The sequence below is a fragment of the Acomys russatus genome, chromosome 19, assembly GCF_903995435.1.
Source record: "Acomys russatus chromosome 19, mAcoRus1.1, whole genome shotgun sequence".
Classification (NCBI taxonomy): Eukaryota; Metazoa; Chordata; class Mammalia; order Rodentia; family Muridae; genus Acomys; species Acomys russatus.
The window spans coordinates 62,615,996-62,633,472 of record NC_067155.1 but is presented as its reverse complement, the minus strand read 5'-3'; the positions used below and the strand labels follow the sequence as shown (position 1 = coordinate 62,633,472).

The following is a 17,477-nucleotide window of genomic DNA, read 5'->3' as shown; positions in this document are numbered from 1 at the left end:
GAACACAGCTCAGGGGCCACAGAACCACGGGTAAAATGAACAGACAGGACAGGCTCCATGTGGAAGGGACAAGGGACGTGATGCAGCCCAGGCATTTTTAACTATGGCTTCCTATAACCAGAGAAGATGCCTTGGAACCAGCTAGAGTTCGCTGAGGTATGGAATCTTGAATACAACGATGGAAACAAGCCCCAGAGGAGGCATGTGGAAAAACACAAGCCGTAAAACTACAGTTGTGGCTACAGGAACCTTAGCTGCTTAGCAGGAGCTGGGTCAGATGGGTAAACAGTGGAGACATGGGCTCACCTGTGACTCCAAGTCTCATTCCATTTCTCCAGGGTCACATGGTTCTCTGGGCACTTAATTCACACAGGGCTGCACACAGGCCTCCCCCAGACTCAGGAGGTCCCTAGTCGTGCCCCTAGCCCCTGCCTCTATCAGGCCAGCCAGCCAAGTGACCTTGAGGACCCTCCAGGACCTTGAGGGGTGGTATGGGTGGGCTCACATGTCCTGTGGAACCTTCTAGGTGGTATTAACTGGACGAGGACCACACAGTAAGCACCCTAAACTGAGCACCACCCCAGCACCTATGGGAGGGGTTCTCACAATATTTGCAGAATGCTCCTTTGTCACTATCTTTCCAGAATACACACCATGTGGTCCTTGAGGCTCCTTAGCTAATAGCCTGAAATAACTACACCAAGACCTACGAGTCGTCTCCAACAGAGTAGCTTCTGAAAGGTCCCCTCCTCTCTCTGGCTGATCCTCCCTAGAGCTGAAAACTACAGTGAGACGAGAGGAACCTTCATATCCTGTCAGACTGTGACTTGTTCTTAGTGCATCTCTAAACTCTACTTCTGAAGTGCTGTGCGCCCTCTGGGAGAGCAGGGAAGGCTCTCGCCAGGCTCCGCAAACCCATGACATCATGACAGGAGCGGGACCATGATGTGCCTGCACAGGCATGGCTGAGCTACCCAGCAGTGCCAAGTCTTGGCCAGGACGATCATTGTACAATTGTCTGGAGTTGTATCAAGTCAGCTTGCTTCTCTGCACTCAGTGTCAGTCCCAGGCAATTTTGGGGTGTCCATAAGGCTGAGAAAAGAAAGCATACCACATATCAGGTGAGCATTCTGGGGCACTGACCTTCCCTTTTGTTAGGCACATACAAGTGAGTTTTCACTTAGAGCTGAGAGAACCTTGCCCTGAGCCACAAACAAGGCCCTTTATGACTGGCCTGAGACACTCATGTGTGCTCCGTCAGGCCCTAATCCTGACACACTGATGCACACCCAGGTGACTTTGAAAATGCTGCTCCTACCGGGCGTGGTGGCACATGCCCTTAATCCTGGCATTCAGAAAGCAGAAGCAGGCAGATCGCTGTAAGTTCGAGGCCAGCCTGGTCTACAAAGTGAGTCTAGGGCAGCCACAGCTACACAGAGAACCCTTGTCTCAAAACACCAAAGAAAGAAAGAAAGGAAACGCTGCTCCTTGTGTTTAGAGCCCTCTGACTTGCAGGGCTTTGAAGGTCCACAGCAGATGGAAGACCCGCTCTGTCTTGTCCCACCCGGGGACCTACTTCTCTGACAGTGGAACAGTCCACTCTTTCTCTGCCACACGCACCCTCAGAATGCTGGGGCCCAGGTGGCCCTAGCTCCAGAGAGAGAGCCTAGTCAGCAGGTCCCTCACAACAGGGACCTACGTACTACAGAAAGATGCACAGAGAGAGGTGAGGAGCAGAGGAAAAGGGAAACAGGTAAGCAGGCTCGTGGTCACCTGACTTCACTGGGCAGTTGGGCCTGACCCCGCTGTCTGTCACCAGCTATGGCCATAGCTCCTCCAGATTGCACTTTGTCCCCAACAGGGCAGACAGGTACACGATCGATAGTCAAACTCATGGGCCGTGCAAAGATGAAGGAGCAGGAACCGGAACAGAACTACACTGGACCATCTGAGGTCCAGTCAAGGACGCAGCCTTTGCACTGAGGCTGTAGCCGGTCAGGACATACAGACACACACACAGGGAGGAGACGAGGAGGAGCTCAGCATGGGGCCGTGGCGCCCTGTCCCCTGGCAGGTGCCTACCTTGGGCCGGTAGCCCTCCTCAGCCATGGTCTTCGCCTCCTGCTGCAGCAGAGCGTCTGAGAGCTGTTCTGCCTGCTTGGCCGCCGCCGCCTCCTCCTCTACCTGCCGTGCAGCCTCCCATGCCTGGAGCTGGCGTTCTGCAACCTGAATGCCAAGAACAAAGTCACCAGAGACAAGGCCCATAGGGCACAGCCCTGCCCTCCAAGCAGGGAGGCTGATGGCAGGTGCCAGCCGCCAGGATGGGACCCTGAGGACCAGAAAAGGCCACGCAGGTGGTGCTGTGGATTTCGTGAAAGCTCCGATTACAGCCATGTGTTTGGAGAACATGGGATAGAAAGAAGAAAAGTAACATTAGCCTGGTCCCCACAGAGACTAAGAAACCAGAGCCCTGACTCAGTGGTTAGAAAGACAAACTGAGCCAGGCATGGTGACACATGCCTTTAACGCCAGCTCTCGGGAGGCAGATGCAGGCGGATCGCTCTTGAGTTTGAGGCCAGCCTGGTCTACAACTTGAGTCTAGGATAGCTAAGGCTACACAGAAACCCTGTCTCCAAAAACCAAAAAAAGAAAAAAAGAAAAGAGAGAAAGAAGGAAAGAAAGACAAACTGCTCTTCCAGAGAAGCCAAGTTCAGTTCCCAGCAGCAGTAGGTGAGCTATTTTCCCCTGCCTGTGCTTAGCTCCAGGAGATCCAGTGCCTCCCACTGGCCTTCTCGGGCACTGCATGCAAGTACAGGAGCCCACATTCACACACACATGCGTGTACATAGTCTTCTAAGGTGCCGGGGGCCTGTCCTACAGAGGCTGCGCTTGCCCTCGGCCCCCACCTGGGCTGCCAGCTCCTGCCTCCTGGCTGCCTTGAGCTCCTCGCTCTCCTCCTTTGCACGCTGAGCTGACTGCCTCGCCTCCTCCAGACTCTGGATGAGCTTTTCCCTGCGTTTCAGGGTCTCCTCTTGTGCCCGCCGGTTCTGCTCAATCTTCGCTTGTATCTGCTGCTGCCTCCCTGACAGGACCTGGCCAAAGGGAGAAAGAAGGTTTGCATTCAGTCTAAGACTCGTGCTCTAAGCCTCACACTGGCTGCAGCGCATCTGTCCCCGCCCAGCCCATCCGGTCACAATACACAGGCAGGCCACCCATGCCCACTGTCTGGCTCCTGGTGTTGTGATTGTTGTCTGTCCTACCTCTCCACATAGTACAGTCATCTGGGAAGAGGACTCTCAGTTGAGAAAATGCCTCCCTAAGGTTGGCCTGCAGGCAAGTCACTAGTGACTTTTCTTGGTTAATGGTTACTATGGACGGGCCCAGCACACCAGGGCACCACCACCCTTGGGCAGGCAGGTGGCCCTACGCTGTATAAGAAAGCAAGCTAAGCCAGTCACAGGAAGAAGCCAGTAAGCAGCTTCTGCTTCCGTTTCTGCCCTGACTTCCCTCAGTAACAGCCTGTGACCTCAGAGTTGTAAGCTGAAACAAGCCCCTTCTTCTTGTGTTGCTTTAGCTCGTGTGTTTTATCACAGTAATGGAGACCCCTACCAAAACACTGGGGAGCCCTGGACACAGGTGCAGAGGAGCTTCAGAGAAACGCGGTAGGCTCAGCCCAGCATGGCCAGCCCCGCAGTTAGTGGGGTGCAGTCACGCATCCTCTACTGCGGCAAGGAGCAGGCACCTGCTGTTGTTTGGAACCTGAACCTTGACCCAGAGCCACGTGATGTCCCAACCCCAGCCCAGGACCCAAGAAGCCAACCAGACATGCCAACACCTGCGCTGTAAGGAGGGGAACACATGCAGGGGGAACTGAAGTGTGGAGGATGGAAAGCCGAGGGTATGATTTACAAAAGTGAGCGCCAACCAGCCAACCAGCCGACCGAAGCCGATGTGTAGATGCAGAGCTCGTCAGACCAGCCCACTTCTGCACAGCTCAGTGTGAGGGCAACACACGCTTGCCAGCTAGGTCTCCTGCACCCTCACACTGCAGTCCTGCAATGCTGCTGATGCGGTGCTGAGAAAACACTCGGAACCAAACAGCACAGTGGAGGAAAACACATGCAGTTGAGAAGCCATGCACTGAGCTGCACGAGACAAATGCAAGAGGCGGTGGACGCGAAGGCTCTGGAGACCGCCTTCTCGTCCTTTCTATACATCTGAATGTCCTTTCTAGTAAGCTTGCGGTACTTACATAGTGACTTAAATGCTACTTAAGAAAACCAGAGCAGAGGTATTCTCAGAGCAGGTGCTGGGGCTGCCCACATCCCCGTGGGACCAACGGCTGCTGTCCAAGGCCCTGGCGGCTGGGATTACCTCACTCATCAGTCTGTCGCGCGCACTCTGCTCTCGAGCCCACTCGGCTTCTCTCTTTTCCCACACCTCCTTGGCCTCCTCCCTGGACAAACACAAAGGGGACGACAGAGGCTCTAAGCCAGCAGAGGCACACACAGCTGCCAAGCTTTAGGCACAAGCGTCCACACCAGCGTTGCAGAGACGACAGGTAAGACAGCACTTCTGTGGCATTTTAGGTCATTATTTAATACTACATCTCCGGCCGGGCGTGGTGGCGCACACCTTTAATCCCAGCACTCAGGAGGCAGAGGCAGGCGGATCTCTGTGAGTCTGAGGCCAGCCTGGTCTACGAAGTGAGTCCAGGACAGCCAAGGCTACACAGAGAGACCCTGTCTCAGGAAAAAAAAACAAAAACAAAAAAACAAAAAACCCTGCATCTCCTTTAAAAAAAAAAGCCAGGCTTGGTGGCACACACCTTTAATCCCAGCACTTGGGAGGCAGAGGCAGGTGGATCTCTGTGAGTCTGAGGCCAGCCTGGTCTACAAAGTGAGTCCAGGACAGCCAGGAGTACACAGAGAACCCTGCCTTGAAGAAGAAAAATAAATAAAACACTGCATCCATTTAGCACCGAGGTAATAAAACCATCAGGACCAGAGATGGGAGGACACTACCTACGCCCAAGTCCAATCGCCAAGCTCCCAGGATGGCTACTGGCTCACCTGAAGGGTCTCCATGAGCCATGCACCTCCACCTGGCTGAACGTCACGGTCCAGTCATGGAGTCTGGACGTCAGTGCACACTGCCTATCTTTTGACTATTTCTATCTACGGGCTGGAGTTTTAGGCCCCAAAGCTGGGCACACAGGCCAGCAGTCCCAGCCCTGGGCATTCAAGAGATCACTGGGGAAGTAGAGACCAGCCAAGGCAACATGGCGGCACTGTCTTCAGGCATGTGTTAAATCCAGAGCCGAGCAGCATTAAACACTTGCACAGTTTCAAGACTCTCCATGACCACATCATTACTCTGGCCCATGATTCCCGCCTTGACTAACATTTGGTCACTGCCCCAAGCAAGTGATGACAACGGACATTCCACCCAGACCTGAGGGCATCTCAAGGACCTGGAGGAGAGACCAGGAGCCTCCTGCCCAGCAGCTGTGCCCTCACCTCAGGAGCAGCTGCAGCTCAGCCTCCCGAGCCTTTTCCAGCTGCAGCTGCTGCTCGATGACCTGCTTCATCCAGGCTGCGTCAGCCAGGGCTTGCTCCCGCCTGGCCAGCTGGGCTCGCTGCAGCTGCTCCTCCTTCTCCAGCAGAGCCTGTAGGATCCGCCCATCTGCCTCCTAGAGGAAGAGGTGTGTCCTGTGGGTGGGCTGGCCAAAGCCTGCTGCAGCCAGGTGAGCCCAGCTTCCTGGGCAGCCCCTTCTGCATGAGCCACAGAGCCAGCCATGTGGGGCCTCATGCGTTCTCAGGACACAGGGAAGGGGCTGGACTGCTCTGGATGCGCATGTCATCCGCTTCAGGCCCAGAGGCTTCCCGTAAAGGAAGTGCCCCTCCTGCCACCTGTGCCAGCACAGGCACATGCCGTGGACATGGATGGCAGCACCGGTGACCTCCCCCTGCCACCTGTGCCAGCACAGGCACATGCCCCAGGACGTGGATGGCAGCACATTTTAGAACACTGTGGTTACTGCAGCGCATGTGAACACACATGCACAAACTGTTCACCGCAGCTTTACTGTAAACAGGAAAACTAGAATTGACCAGAAGATGCCCAGGAGCAGGGAGCTACCTATTATCCATGTATTCACAACCCAACACTACAACAAAAGGATGAGGGGAATCCGGAGGTGGCACAGAGCAGTGACCAAAGGAGGCAGTCAGTCAGGAGCCGTCATGTGCTCATCCACACGCTGCACGCTCACTAAAGCACTGACAGGAATACCAAGCCCTGAAAACAGGCGTGCTGAGCAACACAACTGAAATGGCACTGGGAAATGGACACAGAGGGGGCCCCCTCTCTCTCTACAGCTGTATATAGAAAACAGGGTGAGGCAGACCCACACAGAAGCAGGCGCCTCTGCAGATGGGGGAGGACATCACGGGGGTGCGAGGAGCCAAGGAGAAGCTCGCCTTGCACCTCACTACAGACCCGGCACTCTGTCGCTTGTGCCACATTGTGAAATGATTGCCACTTAAGCCAATCAGCATCTGCATCACCTCCATCCTTCCTCCATCAAGAATACCTGAGGACAGCCGGGCGTGGTGGCGCACGTCTTTAATCCCAGCACTCTGGAAGCAGAGGCAGGTGGATCACTGTGAATTCGAGGCCAGCCTGGTCTACACAGTGGCCTTATAGCACCATGTGGGTGCAGGGAACCAAACCCAGCTCCTCTGCAAGAGCAACAAGTGATCTTAACCACGGAGCCACCTCTCTTTTCCCCAAAATCTATTTATTTATTTTCTAATAAATATCTAAGAACCAGGTGTGGTGGCGCATACCTTTAATCCCAGCACTTGGGGAGCAGAGACAGATAGATCTCTGTGAGCCTGAGGCTAGCCTGGTCTACATAGTGTGTTCCATGCCAGCCAAGGGTACACAGTGAGACCCTGCCTCAAAAGACAAAAAACAAGCAAAAACAATGCAATATCCCTCAGAGCTACACCCCGAGCCCTCACAGCTCAAGCACAGACAGCTCTGACAGCGCTATCAAGTGTAACCCGGGCTTGCAAACTTGTCAGCTTCCTTGTGCCACCCGCCAGCACTTTTCTGCTGCCAACTGTGCTTTAACTCTTAAGGATGCGGAAAGCCTGACAAGGTGTGTGCACTCACCAGCTCCTCCTGGACCTGCTGCGTCCTCCGGCTGAGCTGTGCGTTGTACTGATGCCTCAAGAAGCGCCTGAAGATGAGGACGGAGTGCCAATCAAACAGCTGCTCCATAAAGCCACACCCCCTTCGGTTCCCAGAGGCCAGAGGCTTCCCATACACACCCGAGCTCTGCCTTGCGCCGGAGGGCTGCCCTCTGTCTCCTGTCCTCCTCCAGCCTCTCCAGCTGCCAGTGTTGCTTCAGCAGGTTCTCCTGCTCCTTCTGCAGCTTGGTCGCCTGCGGTTACGGTGGGAAAGCCAAGTCCCATGGGGCAACCAGACGGCCTGCTGCTCACGGTCCCCTCCATGAGGCTGTGAGTGCCACCTCAACCAAGCCATTCCTCCAAGCCTGTGCCCGCCCACACCTACTCAAACTTAACTTCTGTGTCTGTGGCCAACACAGCAGCCATGGTAGGCCAGAGATGAGGAAGCTCCGGCTCAGGCCCTATCTGTAGCATCCAGAATTAGTGATGGGCACTGTACTAGTTATTAACACAGTGGGGCCAGGGAAAGGGAGACGGACAGAAGAGGCCCAGGCCTCAGGACACTAGTGTTCTCAAAGGCAGCCCCTTCACCGCTCACGTCCTGAGACCCAGAACCTGCCACGAGTGGACCGCGGTGCAGTGTGTGTCAGATGGAGCCTATCCCACTGGAAAGCCCTGACCTAAAAGGGCCCTGACCCTAAACACGTCTGCGTGCACAGGTGTGTTCCTACCCATTAATGTTCCAGCGTGTGAGCACACACTGGAGCACCTCAGCCAAGTCATGAGGGGGCACAGGCATGAGAAGACAGCACCCAGTCGGGATGCGGCTCACAGAAGCCCCGCCCCTGTGGTCAGGAAGGTTCTCCCTCACCTCTGTCTCCTTCTGCTTCAGCTCCTCCATCTGCTGGCGCAGGGCCTCGGCCTGCAGCTTGTCCTGGAGCTGCCTGCTCGCCTGCTCCGCTCTCACTCTCTCCGCCGCCTCCCTGCGGGCTACCTCACACTCATTTTCAAACCGTGCGTTCTCCTGCTCCTCCGTGGCTGCTTGCTACAAGAGGATAGCACTATCAGCACGCAGCCATGAGACTCAGCTCCTTGCTCCAGTCAGCTCAGCCTGGAGCCTCACTTCTCCAGCAGCGCAAGGCTTCCTTGCTCCTCCACAAGATAACACAGTGACCATCAGAGCAAAGTGGTGAGCACACATGCTGTGGACTCATGCCCAGTTTGAGGGCTTCCGATGTGGGTTTACGATGCTGGGGCCGAGAGACGGCCTGGCTCTTCAGGAGGACCGCTGGAGGTCAGATGCCAGCACCCACATCAGGCATCAGTCAATGTCAACTCCAACTCCAAGTGATCTGATGCCCTCACCGTAGCCTCTCAGGAGGACATCAGCACACATGGCACTCAGACACACAAGTAAAATAAAAAATAAAAACCTGGGTGGAGAGATGGCTCTATGGTTAAGAACACTGACAGTGGCTGTTCTTCCAGAGGACCCCGTCCACTTCCCAGCACCTACATGGTGGCTCACAGCTGTCCACAACTCTAGTTCCAGCGGATTCAACACCCAGTTCTGGCTTCCACATGCACCAGGCATGCTTGAAGTCCACAACCATACATGCAGGCAAAACACCCATACGCAGAAAATAAAGTTTTTAATTTTAATTTTTTGATTTTGTTTTTCAAGGCAGGGTTTCTCTGTGTGGCCCTGGCTGTCCTGGACTCACTTTGTAGACCAGGCTGGCCTCGAACTCACAGCAGTTCGCCTGCCTCTGCCTCCCGAGTGCTGGGATTAAAGGCGTGAGGCACCACTACCCAAGTTTAATTTTGGCCAACATGCCAAAAAATGTGCCAAAGTGGCACATGTTTATAGTCTCAGTCCCGGGGAAATGGAAAGTGATGGGTCCCTATTGGTCCTTGGAAGTCTACTTGGGGAAGCCAGACCACTCAGAGGCCCTATTTCACAAGTAGATGGCTGGATCCCGGGGAACATCATCACCCAAGGTTGTCCTTTGACTGCTACACACCTGCATGTGTGCGCACACACACACAGACACACACACTCACGTACGTACGCACGCACACCCATGTGAGCATGTACAAACAAACATTCAGACTGTACATGCTGCAAGTAGCCTGGCAGGCACCTGCTGCTCCTCTAGCCAAAAGCATAGACACAAAACAAAAGTCTGGGGTGAGGAGGCGCCACAGCACAGTGTGTGAGGGTCACACGCCACACACCTGTTTCTTTTCTTCTTTCTGTGTTGCCCAAGAATCTATCACGTGCTTCTTGTGAAGGTCCAACTCAATCTGAAAATGAGAAAGAGGAAGCATTCATTTCCCCGAGAGCTTGTGTGAGACTTACTGAGGTGACTTCCTGCTGCTGGCACCTGACTGACTGCAACGCAACCACAATAAAGTCAGTGTGAATGAGGACCAGCCTGTAAATCTGAGCTCCATCCCTGAGCCATCCTTGTGAAAACCATGGCTGTGTGATCCTAGCACCTCTGAGGTAAGATGAGAGAATTCTCTAGAAGCCCAGCCGTTCAAGAGCCAGCTAGTCTGGAGTGTTCAGCTAAGCAGCAGAAAGAGACAAACGCTGCCTTAGCAAGGGAGAGGAGAGCTGTGACTTCTGACGTCCACACAAGCACAACCGCACACATGTACCTCTCACACACAGAAGGAAACCAAAGCACGTGCTTCTAAGCCCAGTTTACATCTGGAACAAAAGGGCCAAAGTTCTCTCCTGGAGCCCAAGATGAGCAGGAACATTTCTCAGAAGATTTAGAAACAGGCCGAGGAGATGGCTCAGAAGTTAAGAGCACTGACTGCTCTTCCAGAGGTCCTGAGTCAATTCCCAGCAACAACATGGTGGCTCACAACCATCTATAATGTGATCTAATGACCTCTTCTGGCCTACAGGTGTACATGCAAGCAGAGCACTGTATACATAATAGATAAAGATTCAGAAACGGAACTGCAATTTGAAAGGACATCCCAGGTGATAGCTGGGAGAGCCAAGCCGGGAGTGGTGCAGCATGCCTTTATTCCCAGCACTCTGGAAGAGTCAGGAGGATTGCTAGGAGTTCAAGGCCAGCCTGGTCTCCAAAGCGAGTCTAGGACAGCCAAAAGAAAAAAGAAGAGCGTGGTGGCTCACAACATCTACAATGAAATCTGGTGCCCTCCTCTGGCCTGTGGGTGTTACATACAGGCAGAACACTGTATACATAATAAGTAAATAAATCTTTAAAGAAAACAGAAGAGGAAGAGGAAGCAGCAGCGGTGGCAGCAGCAGCAGCAATGCCAGCCTTGCACTCGGCCCACCAAAACTTCCTTTACAAAGCAGTAGCTTTAGACCAGGCTGGCCTGAACTCAGAATTTGAAAACACGATGGCACCCCACAGGAGAAGACCGGAAGGCTTAGTTCTTACCTCACGAAGTTTGGGGTTGGTCTGTCTCCAGTGCTCATATAAAAGTCGCTCAGCGGCCTGTAAAGAAAACACAGGGCTGGGGCTGGAGAGATGGCTCAGTAGTTAAGAGCGCTGCCTGCTCTACCAAAGATCCTGAGTTCAATTCCCAGCAACCACATGGTGGCTCATAACCATCTGTAGTGTGATATGGTGCCCTCTTCTGGCTTGCAGGAGTACATTCAAGCAGAGCAGTGTATAAATAAATAAATAAATAAATAAATCTTTAAAAAAAAAAAAAAAAAAAAAAAAGAAAACACAGGGCACCTGATGTCGCTGGTCAAACCCACTCACACCTAAGCAAGACACAAGAGAAGTCCGCTCAGACACGAGCTTCTCCACCCAGTGGTGTCACCACATCTGCCATTCACACCTCCGCCCCTTGCACACACAGCTCTGGGGACAGGACATCAGAACAGGATGGATGGCACCGACAAATGACTCTCACAGTGGACCGAGAGATCTGATGCTATGGCTGGCCCCCTCTAAGAGTTTCCAAATACACAGCCAGCTAAAGCACACAAGCTGAGGCTAGTTAGCACAGCCACTTGAGGACAAAAGGCAGCATTCCCAGGCCTTCGAAGGACCACAGGCCTGAAAAGATGAAGGCAGAATCACCTACAATGATTTGTAAGCCACATTCCAAACACGCCCTGTAAAGGCACATTAGAGTGGGTGCTGGCTGCTGGCTGCTGGGTGCTGGGTGCTGGCTGCTTGCCCGCGCTCTTGCTGGCGAGCTCCTCTATCCTGTGACTGTATAAATTCCAAGTTCTTCAGAATTCTGACAGACTGAAACCCAGAAGTTCTCCAGAACCCCTCCCAGACCCCAGGAGCAGACTGGGAGTGCGGAGACAGCCACGTTCAACAACGACTGCATCCTTGGTCTGTCTGCTGTGAGACAGCCACTGTTGGACTACCAGGGCCATATGCTGACAGTGCCAACAAACATGGCTCTGCCCCCCGCCCCCCGGTTGGTGCAAACATTGAACAGTTGACCACATTTGGTTCAGATCACTGTTGTGAGCCGAACCTGAGCCATCCCCTGGGCTTGCTCTCAGCCAGACAGGTTATTTGCCTTCAACCCCAATCCTGGGGAGGCAGAGGCAGGAGGGCCTCTGTGACTCTGAGGCCAGGCTGCTCTACAAAGCAAGTTCCAGGCCACCAGGACTACATAATGAGACCAGTTCACAATTACAGCAAAACCAGCAGCAAAGAAGATTGCTCCCCAGTTTCTGGCACTATTCAGAGAAGCCAGGGTGCCTTTAGGGGTGGGCCTTGGAAGGTCATAGGCCAAACCCTCCTTCTACTGCACTCTCTGCTTCCTGCGCTAACAGGACGTGAGTGTCAGTGGGCATGGACTCCATGCCTCCCTCATTAGGAGCACTCAGGCCCTCTACAGCCACGAGCCGCAGCCTTCCTAAGGCCTAGGGTAGGTACCAGTTTCCTCTGTTCTTCCCGGGCTGACTTCAGATCCCTGTGCTGTTCCCGGATTCTTCGCTCCCGCAGGCTCATGCTCAGCCTCAGACTCTCCAGCTCTGTGGCCAGCAGGTCCTGCTCCTCCAGAACCAGCTGCCTGAGTCTCTCCCGCCGCGCCTCCAGGCTCTTCCTCTTCTCCTCCTGCATCTTCTCCCGCTGGTAGGCGTGCATGCTAGGTAAAGAGCCCACGTGCATCAGTCACACCGAGGCCACCGTTTCACACGCATTTCTATATGAACTGGGGGGGGGGGGGGAGTTAATCGCCTATAGAGAAGACAGCTACTCTGCATATTTTAGAATTCGAGCTACTTCTCCCATACCTCACATCCCAACTTCCAGCTAGAATAGCATCACCATGCAGATAACTCATGCTTTCACAAGCCACAGCCCCTGGGCCCTGGAGGCTGCATCCCCTGACCAGAGCTAGCCAGTGGTAGGAACCAGCAGGCAGGACACACTGACAACTTGCCTCCGCTGGTAGGAGGTCTTGGAGCTCCATTCGGCCTGTTTGGAGTTGTGGATGTCCAAAGTCCTGAAATAACTGCTGTTCTGTTCCCACTGCTGGCGAAACTGGGCCTCCTGTTCTCGCTGGCGCTGGCGAGCCACCTGCCGATCTAGGGGCCTTCGGCTGGACCAATAAGAGGGCAAGGTGGGGAGCGCCATCTGAAGGAACAGAAACAGCAGTGGGTAGACACTGAGGCACTCACCGTCCCCCGTGGCTGCACCTATATTACAGCTTTAAGGCCCACCTTCCCACCCTAGAACAACTGAATGACCAAAACTTTAGCACGAGGCTCAATCCAGCGTGTTTTAAATGATCTGACACCAAGGCTGCAAATCATCCATTTAAATAAGCCTGGACTGTGCCCCGCGGTGGCCAGACACGGAACTGTCCAGACAAGGCTGGGATAGGCAACTGAGGATTTCCACACTGCGTGTGGCATGCCCCTGCGGTTCCAGGTACTTTGGATGCCGAGGCCGGAAGAGATCACTCGAGTGCAGGAGTTCCAGGCCAACCTGGGCAAAACAGCAAGCCCCTGTCTCAAAACCAACCAACCAGCGACGACGATTTAAAGGCTATCAGTAAGTGCCGCGCACTTGACATACAACTCGCTACAGGTCCCGCGGCGACGGAGGACGCCTCGGCCCAGCCTAACCTCGGACTCTTCTGGGCTCCCGAAGGCACCGGCCTAAGCTCGCGCTCACGCCACCCGAGAGTCCCGCACCGCCCGTCGCACAGACGCCAGCCGTTTGCTCGCCGGTTGCGGGGCAGCCCGCCGGATGACGGAGCGCCGCGGAGGCCAAACTACCTCCTGCGCGAAGTCCGGCTCTCTGCCGGAAAAGAAAGTGGTGGGGGTTTCCTCTGGCGCCCCCTCGCGGTAGGAGGGATATCAACAGTTAGTGTTGGAAGTCCTTGAAGTAGGGAGAAGGAAGGAATGGAATCCTTCAAAACTCAGAATCAAGGTGATTACGGGGTGTCGGGTTGGGGGAGAGGGGTGACCAAGGGGATGGAGAAATCAGTTTCTCAAACAAGGCACATGAGAATCATTTACTACTCAGAGCTAAAAAAAAAAAAAAAATGATTTTCAAAGCTCCCCGGGTGTGCCCCACAGACAGCGGAAGCCAAGAAACCCCTGACCCGCCCTCCCGCCCCTCTTTACACGGGCCTCTTACTAACACAATTCTGTTGGCTGCCACGGTTCCTGCTTCAGCTACAGGGTGACATGGCTGAGAGCTTTGCCTTCAAGTCTGAGGTCTTGCCGCTGTCTAGTCCACTCTCAGGAAATCCTCCCGCCTCACTCAACCTCACAAATAACTGGGATCTAGGAGCCACCATGCCCAGCTTGCTCTTATTGGTTTTGGTTTGGTTTGGTTTTTGGTTTTTGTTGTTTTGTTTTTGTTTTTGTTTGAGACACGGCCTCTCTGGGTAGCCTTGGCTGTCCTGGACTTGTTTTGTAGACCAGGCTGGCCTTGAACTCACAGCAATCCACCTGCCTCTGCTTCCCAAGTGCTGGGATTAAAGGTGTGCGCCACCACACCTGGCCATTAAATTGTTTTTTTAATATTTATTTATTTTTAGTATGTATACAGTCTTCTGCCTGCATGTACTCCTGCAGGCCGGAAGAAAGCATCAGATCACATTATAGATGGTTGTGAGCCACCATGTGGTTGCTGGGAATTGAACTCAGGACCTTTGGAAGAGCAGGTGGCGCTCTTAACCTCTGAGCCATCTCTCCGGCTCCCATTAAATTTTTTTAACTAACCTTTTCAGAATAGCTTCAAATCTATAGGAAAATTTCAAATATGACACATCGCTCCCATGCTCTGCAGCCTCTCTCCCCATTATTAACATTTTCCATGCACTGTGTGCTCTGTGAGATGGAAGTCCCCAACGGATGTTTCAGGTTTAAGGTCAAGGACTGAACGGCGCTGTGATGCTCACTGGAGGCTAGGGATAAACAAAGGCCTCTGCCTTTCCTGTCTCCTTTCTGGCTCAGGACAGGCCCCTTAGGCTTCAAAGGCAGGAAGGGCCTGCATCTCTTCCTCAGGGGCCATGCCCACTCTGACCACAGCCCTAGAGATACCTCAGCTTTGTTCATACTCCCGCTGAGGTACTGTGGACCACCCTCAAGGCTTTTTTTTTTGTTGTTTTTTTTTTTTGTTTTTTGTTTTTTCGAGACAGGGTTTCTCTGTGTAGCCTTGGCCATCCTGGACTCACTTTGTAGACCAGGCTGGCCTCGAACTCACAGCGATCCGCCTGCCTCTGCCTCCCGAGTGCTGGGATTAAAGGCGTGCGCCACCACGCCCGGCTTCACCCTCAAGGCTTTAACCGTAGTCACATCTGCCAAGTCCCTTTGGCCACATACAGTCATGTGCTTGCCCGTCCTGGACGCCTCTATCCTGCTGTCATGAAGCATCACTTCCAGGGACTATCCCCAGTTTGTGTGGTGGCTTTCACCCTTCCGTGCCCCCTTGCTCTCCTTCCAACTGCCTGTGGAAGCTGGCAGGAAGGACAGCTCTCACTCCAACACACATGGGCAGACGGAAGCCCTGACAGACAGACAGGCTTTTGCTCAGTGGCCTTCTTTAGGCATGTGGTCGGAACCCGCCAAACATCAGGTCAGCTCCTCAAAACTTGTCCTAAGGGGCCTGCTTTGTGCATATAAGTCGCTGTATGTGGAACGTGCCATTCCAGAACCTTCTATTTATTCTGCAGCCATCTGCTGGAATATACTTGTCTGAAGAAATGACAGTAGCAGTTTTCCCTGCCCGTGTTATCTTTAGAAGCCAGCTTTGGGGGGCGGGGCTCTAATGGACTCCCATGAATGATGTAAATCCTCCAAGCCAGCTAGGGTGTGAACAGACAGGGATGCATGTGGGCTTTAGGCACAGTCCCATTCAGTAGCACGTGGGGACATCTGCTGGGGAGATGAAGCCCCACAATACTGCTGTAGCTGTCCTGTCACTAGAGGGAACCCACCCAGCACAGCCTGTAACAGAGTGGACCGAGAGAAGAGTTCGGTTCCTCAGGATGATGATGGACAGTGAACTCACCCAAGAAGTCTGACACAGAGCTTAGGTGTAGGCACTGTGCACTGTGTACAAACTCAAATGCTGATTTGTGTGCAGCCCCGCCCCCCATCCCCCCACCATATCTGCTTGCAACTCTTGATCTGAGAATCTCCTGTCTAAACTTTGCTCCCCAATTGTCCCTTTTTATGTCAGTAAAACAGTTTAATAGCCAATCGCTCAGCAGGGGAGAGGAGAGAGCTGGACTTCCTACCAGCCAGGAGAAAAGAGAGAAAGAGGAAGTGGGGATTCAGCCATGGGCAGGGGTCCAGAGACATCATAGGAAGAGCTGGAGCACAGAAAGCCATAAAGTGCAAGCATCCTGCCAGGCATGGCGCACGCCTTTAATCCCAGCACTCAGGAGGCAGAGGCAGGCGGATCGCTGTGAGTTCGAGGCCAGCCTGGTCTACAGAGTGAGTCCCGGACAGCCAAGGCTACACAGAGAAACCCTGTCTCGAAAAACAAAAATAAATAAACAAATTCAAGTATCTTGGGGATTTTGAGAAAGAGGAAGCCAAACTAGCTTAGAGGATTAGAATAGAGTAATAACTGTTCAGTAATGTGCCGTAAAGCATGTTAAATAGATATAATAATTCATCTCAATTATTTGGGTGCTAGCCAGGTTAAGAGAGAAACTGCAACACATTTTTAAAACTACGACTAACAATTAGGTCCTTTTTTTTTTTTTTAATATTTTTTATTTAATTTTAATTTATATGTATTGGTGTGAGGGTGTCAGATTTTGGAGTTACAGACAGTTGTGAGCTGCCATGTGGGTGCTGGGAATTGAACCCGGGCCCTTTGGAAGAGCAGGCAGTGCTCTTAACCACTGAGCCATCTCTCCAGCCCTAGGTCCTTTTTTTATTACTAGATTTTTTTTTATTTAGTGCATGTCCGTATGTGCACAATACATACGTGTCTGTGGCGCATGTGCATGTGCTGTGTGTGTCTGTGTGTGAGTATGCATGTGTATAGCATATACATCTGTGTGTAAATGTATGTATGTGCATGCTTGTTACACACCTGTATTGTGTTATGTGCATGTGTGTGATGATATACGCACGTGTGTGTGGTATATTCATGTGTGTGGTACATTTATATATGCTGTATGCATCTGTGTGTGATATTTGCATCTGTGTATGTGTGATAAATACGTGTGTGATATGTGTATGGCGCTGTGCGCACCCGTATAAGTGTGATGTGTGCATGCGTGCACGCCTGTATGTGCAGGTACTCTCTCCCAGGAATGGCCACATGGAGGCCAGAAGGCACACACGGTTGTGGCTTCCACTATCCACTTTATGTTGTCTGAGATCTCCCACTGAACCTGGAGCTCATCATTCTGAAAAGACTGGTGGGCAAGAAAGTCCGCAGGATCCACCTGTTTGTCCTCTGCCCAGCACTGGGGTCACAGATGTGTGTGTGACACAGATGTGTGTGTGACACAGATGTGTGTGTTCCACCACACCTGGCTTCTATGTAGCCTTAGGGATCTAAACTCAGGCCCTCAAGCTTGTACAGTGGGCACTTTATCTACTGAGATATCCCCAGCCCCTCCCCCAACCCCCTTTTTTTAGATAAGGTGTTTCTCTAGTTCAGGATGGCCTGAAAATCACTGTGCAGCCCAGTCTGGTCTTAAATCATGACAATCCTCCTGTCTCAGCCCTCTGGGATGGCAAGTGTAAGTTTCATGTGGCGTTGAGACTTTATTTTATTTTATTTTATTTTATTTTATGTGCACTGGTGTTTCGCCTGCATGTGTGTCTGT

At 52.9% G+C, this 17,477-nt stretch overlaps 1 protein-coding gene across 1 annotated transcript; it reads right to left on the bottom strand.

Moving 5' to 3' along the window:
• Window positions 1-967: 967 nt before the first annotated feature.
• Tchp (trichoplein keratin filament binding) lies at window positions 968-13,454 on the bottom strand. Its single transcript, XM_051161716.1, has 13 exons — window positions 13,238-13,454; window positions 12,609-12,802; window positions 12,101-12,311; window positions 10,628-10,684; window positions 9,438-9,506; window positions 8,071-8,244; window positions 7,341-7,453; window positions 7,183-7,249; window positions 5,520-5,692; window positions 4,375-4,456; window positions 2,907-3,092; window positions 2,083-2,226; window positions 968-1,092 (listed from the first exon to the last, which is right to left on the bottom strand). Exons 2-13 carry the CDS (start codon window positions 12,800-12,802, stop codon window positions 1,060-1,062), a joined length of 1,503 nt encoding a protein of 500 aa, XP_051017673.1. The 5' UTR covers window positions 13,238-13,454; the 3' UTR covers window positions 968-1,059.
• Between the last annotated feature and the right edge of the window lie 4,023 nt (window positions 13,455-17,477).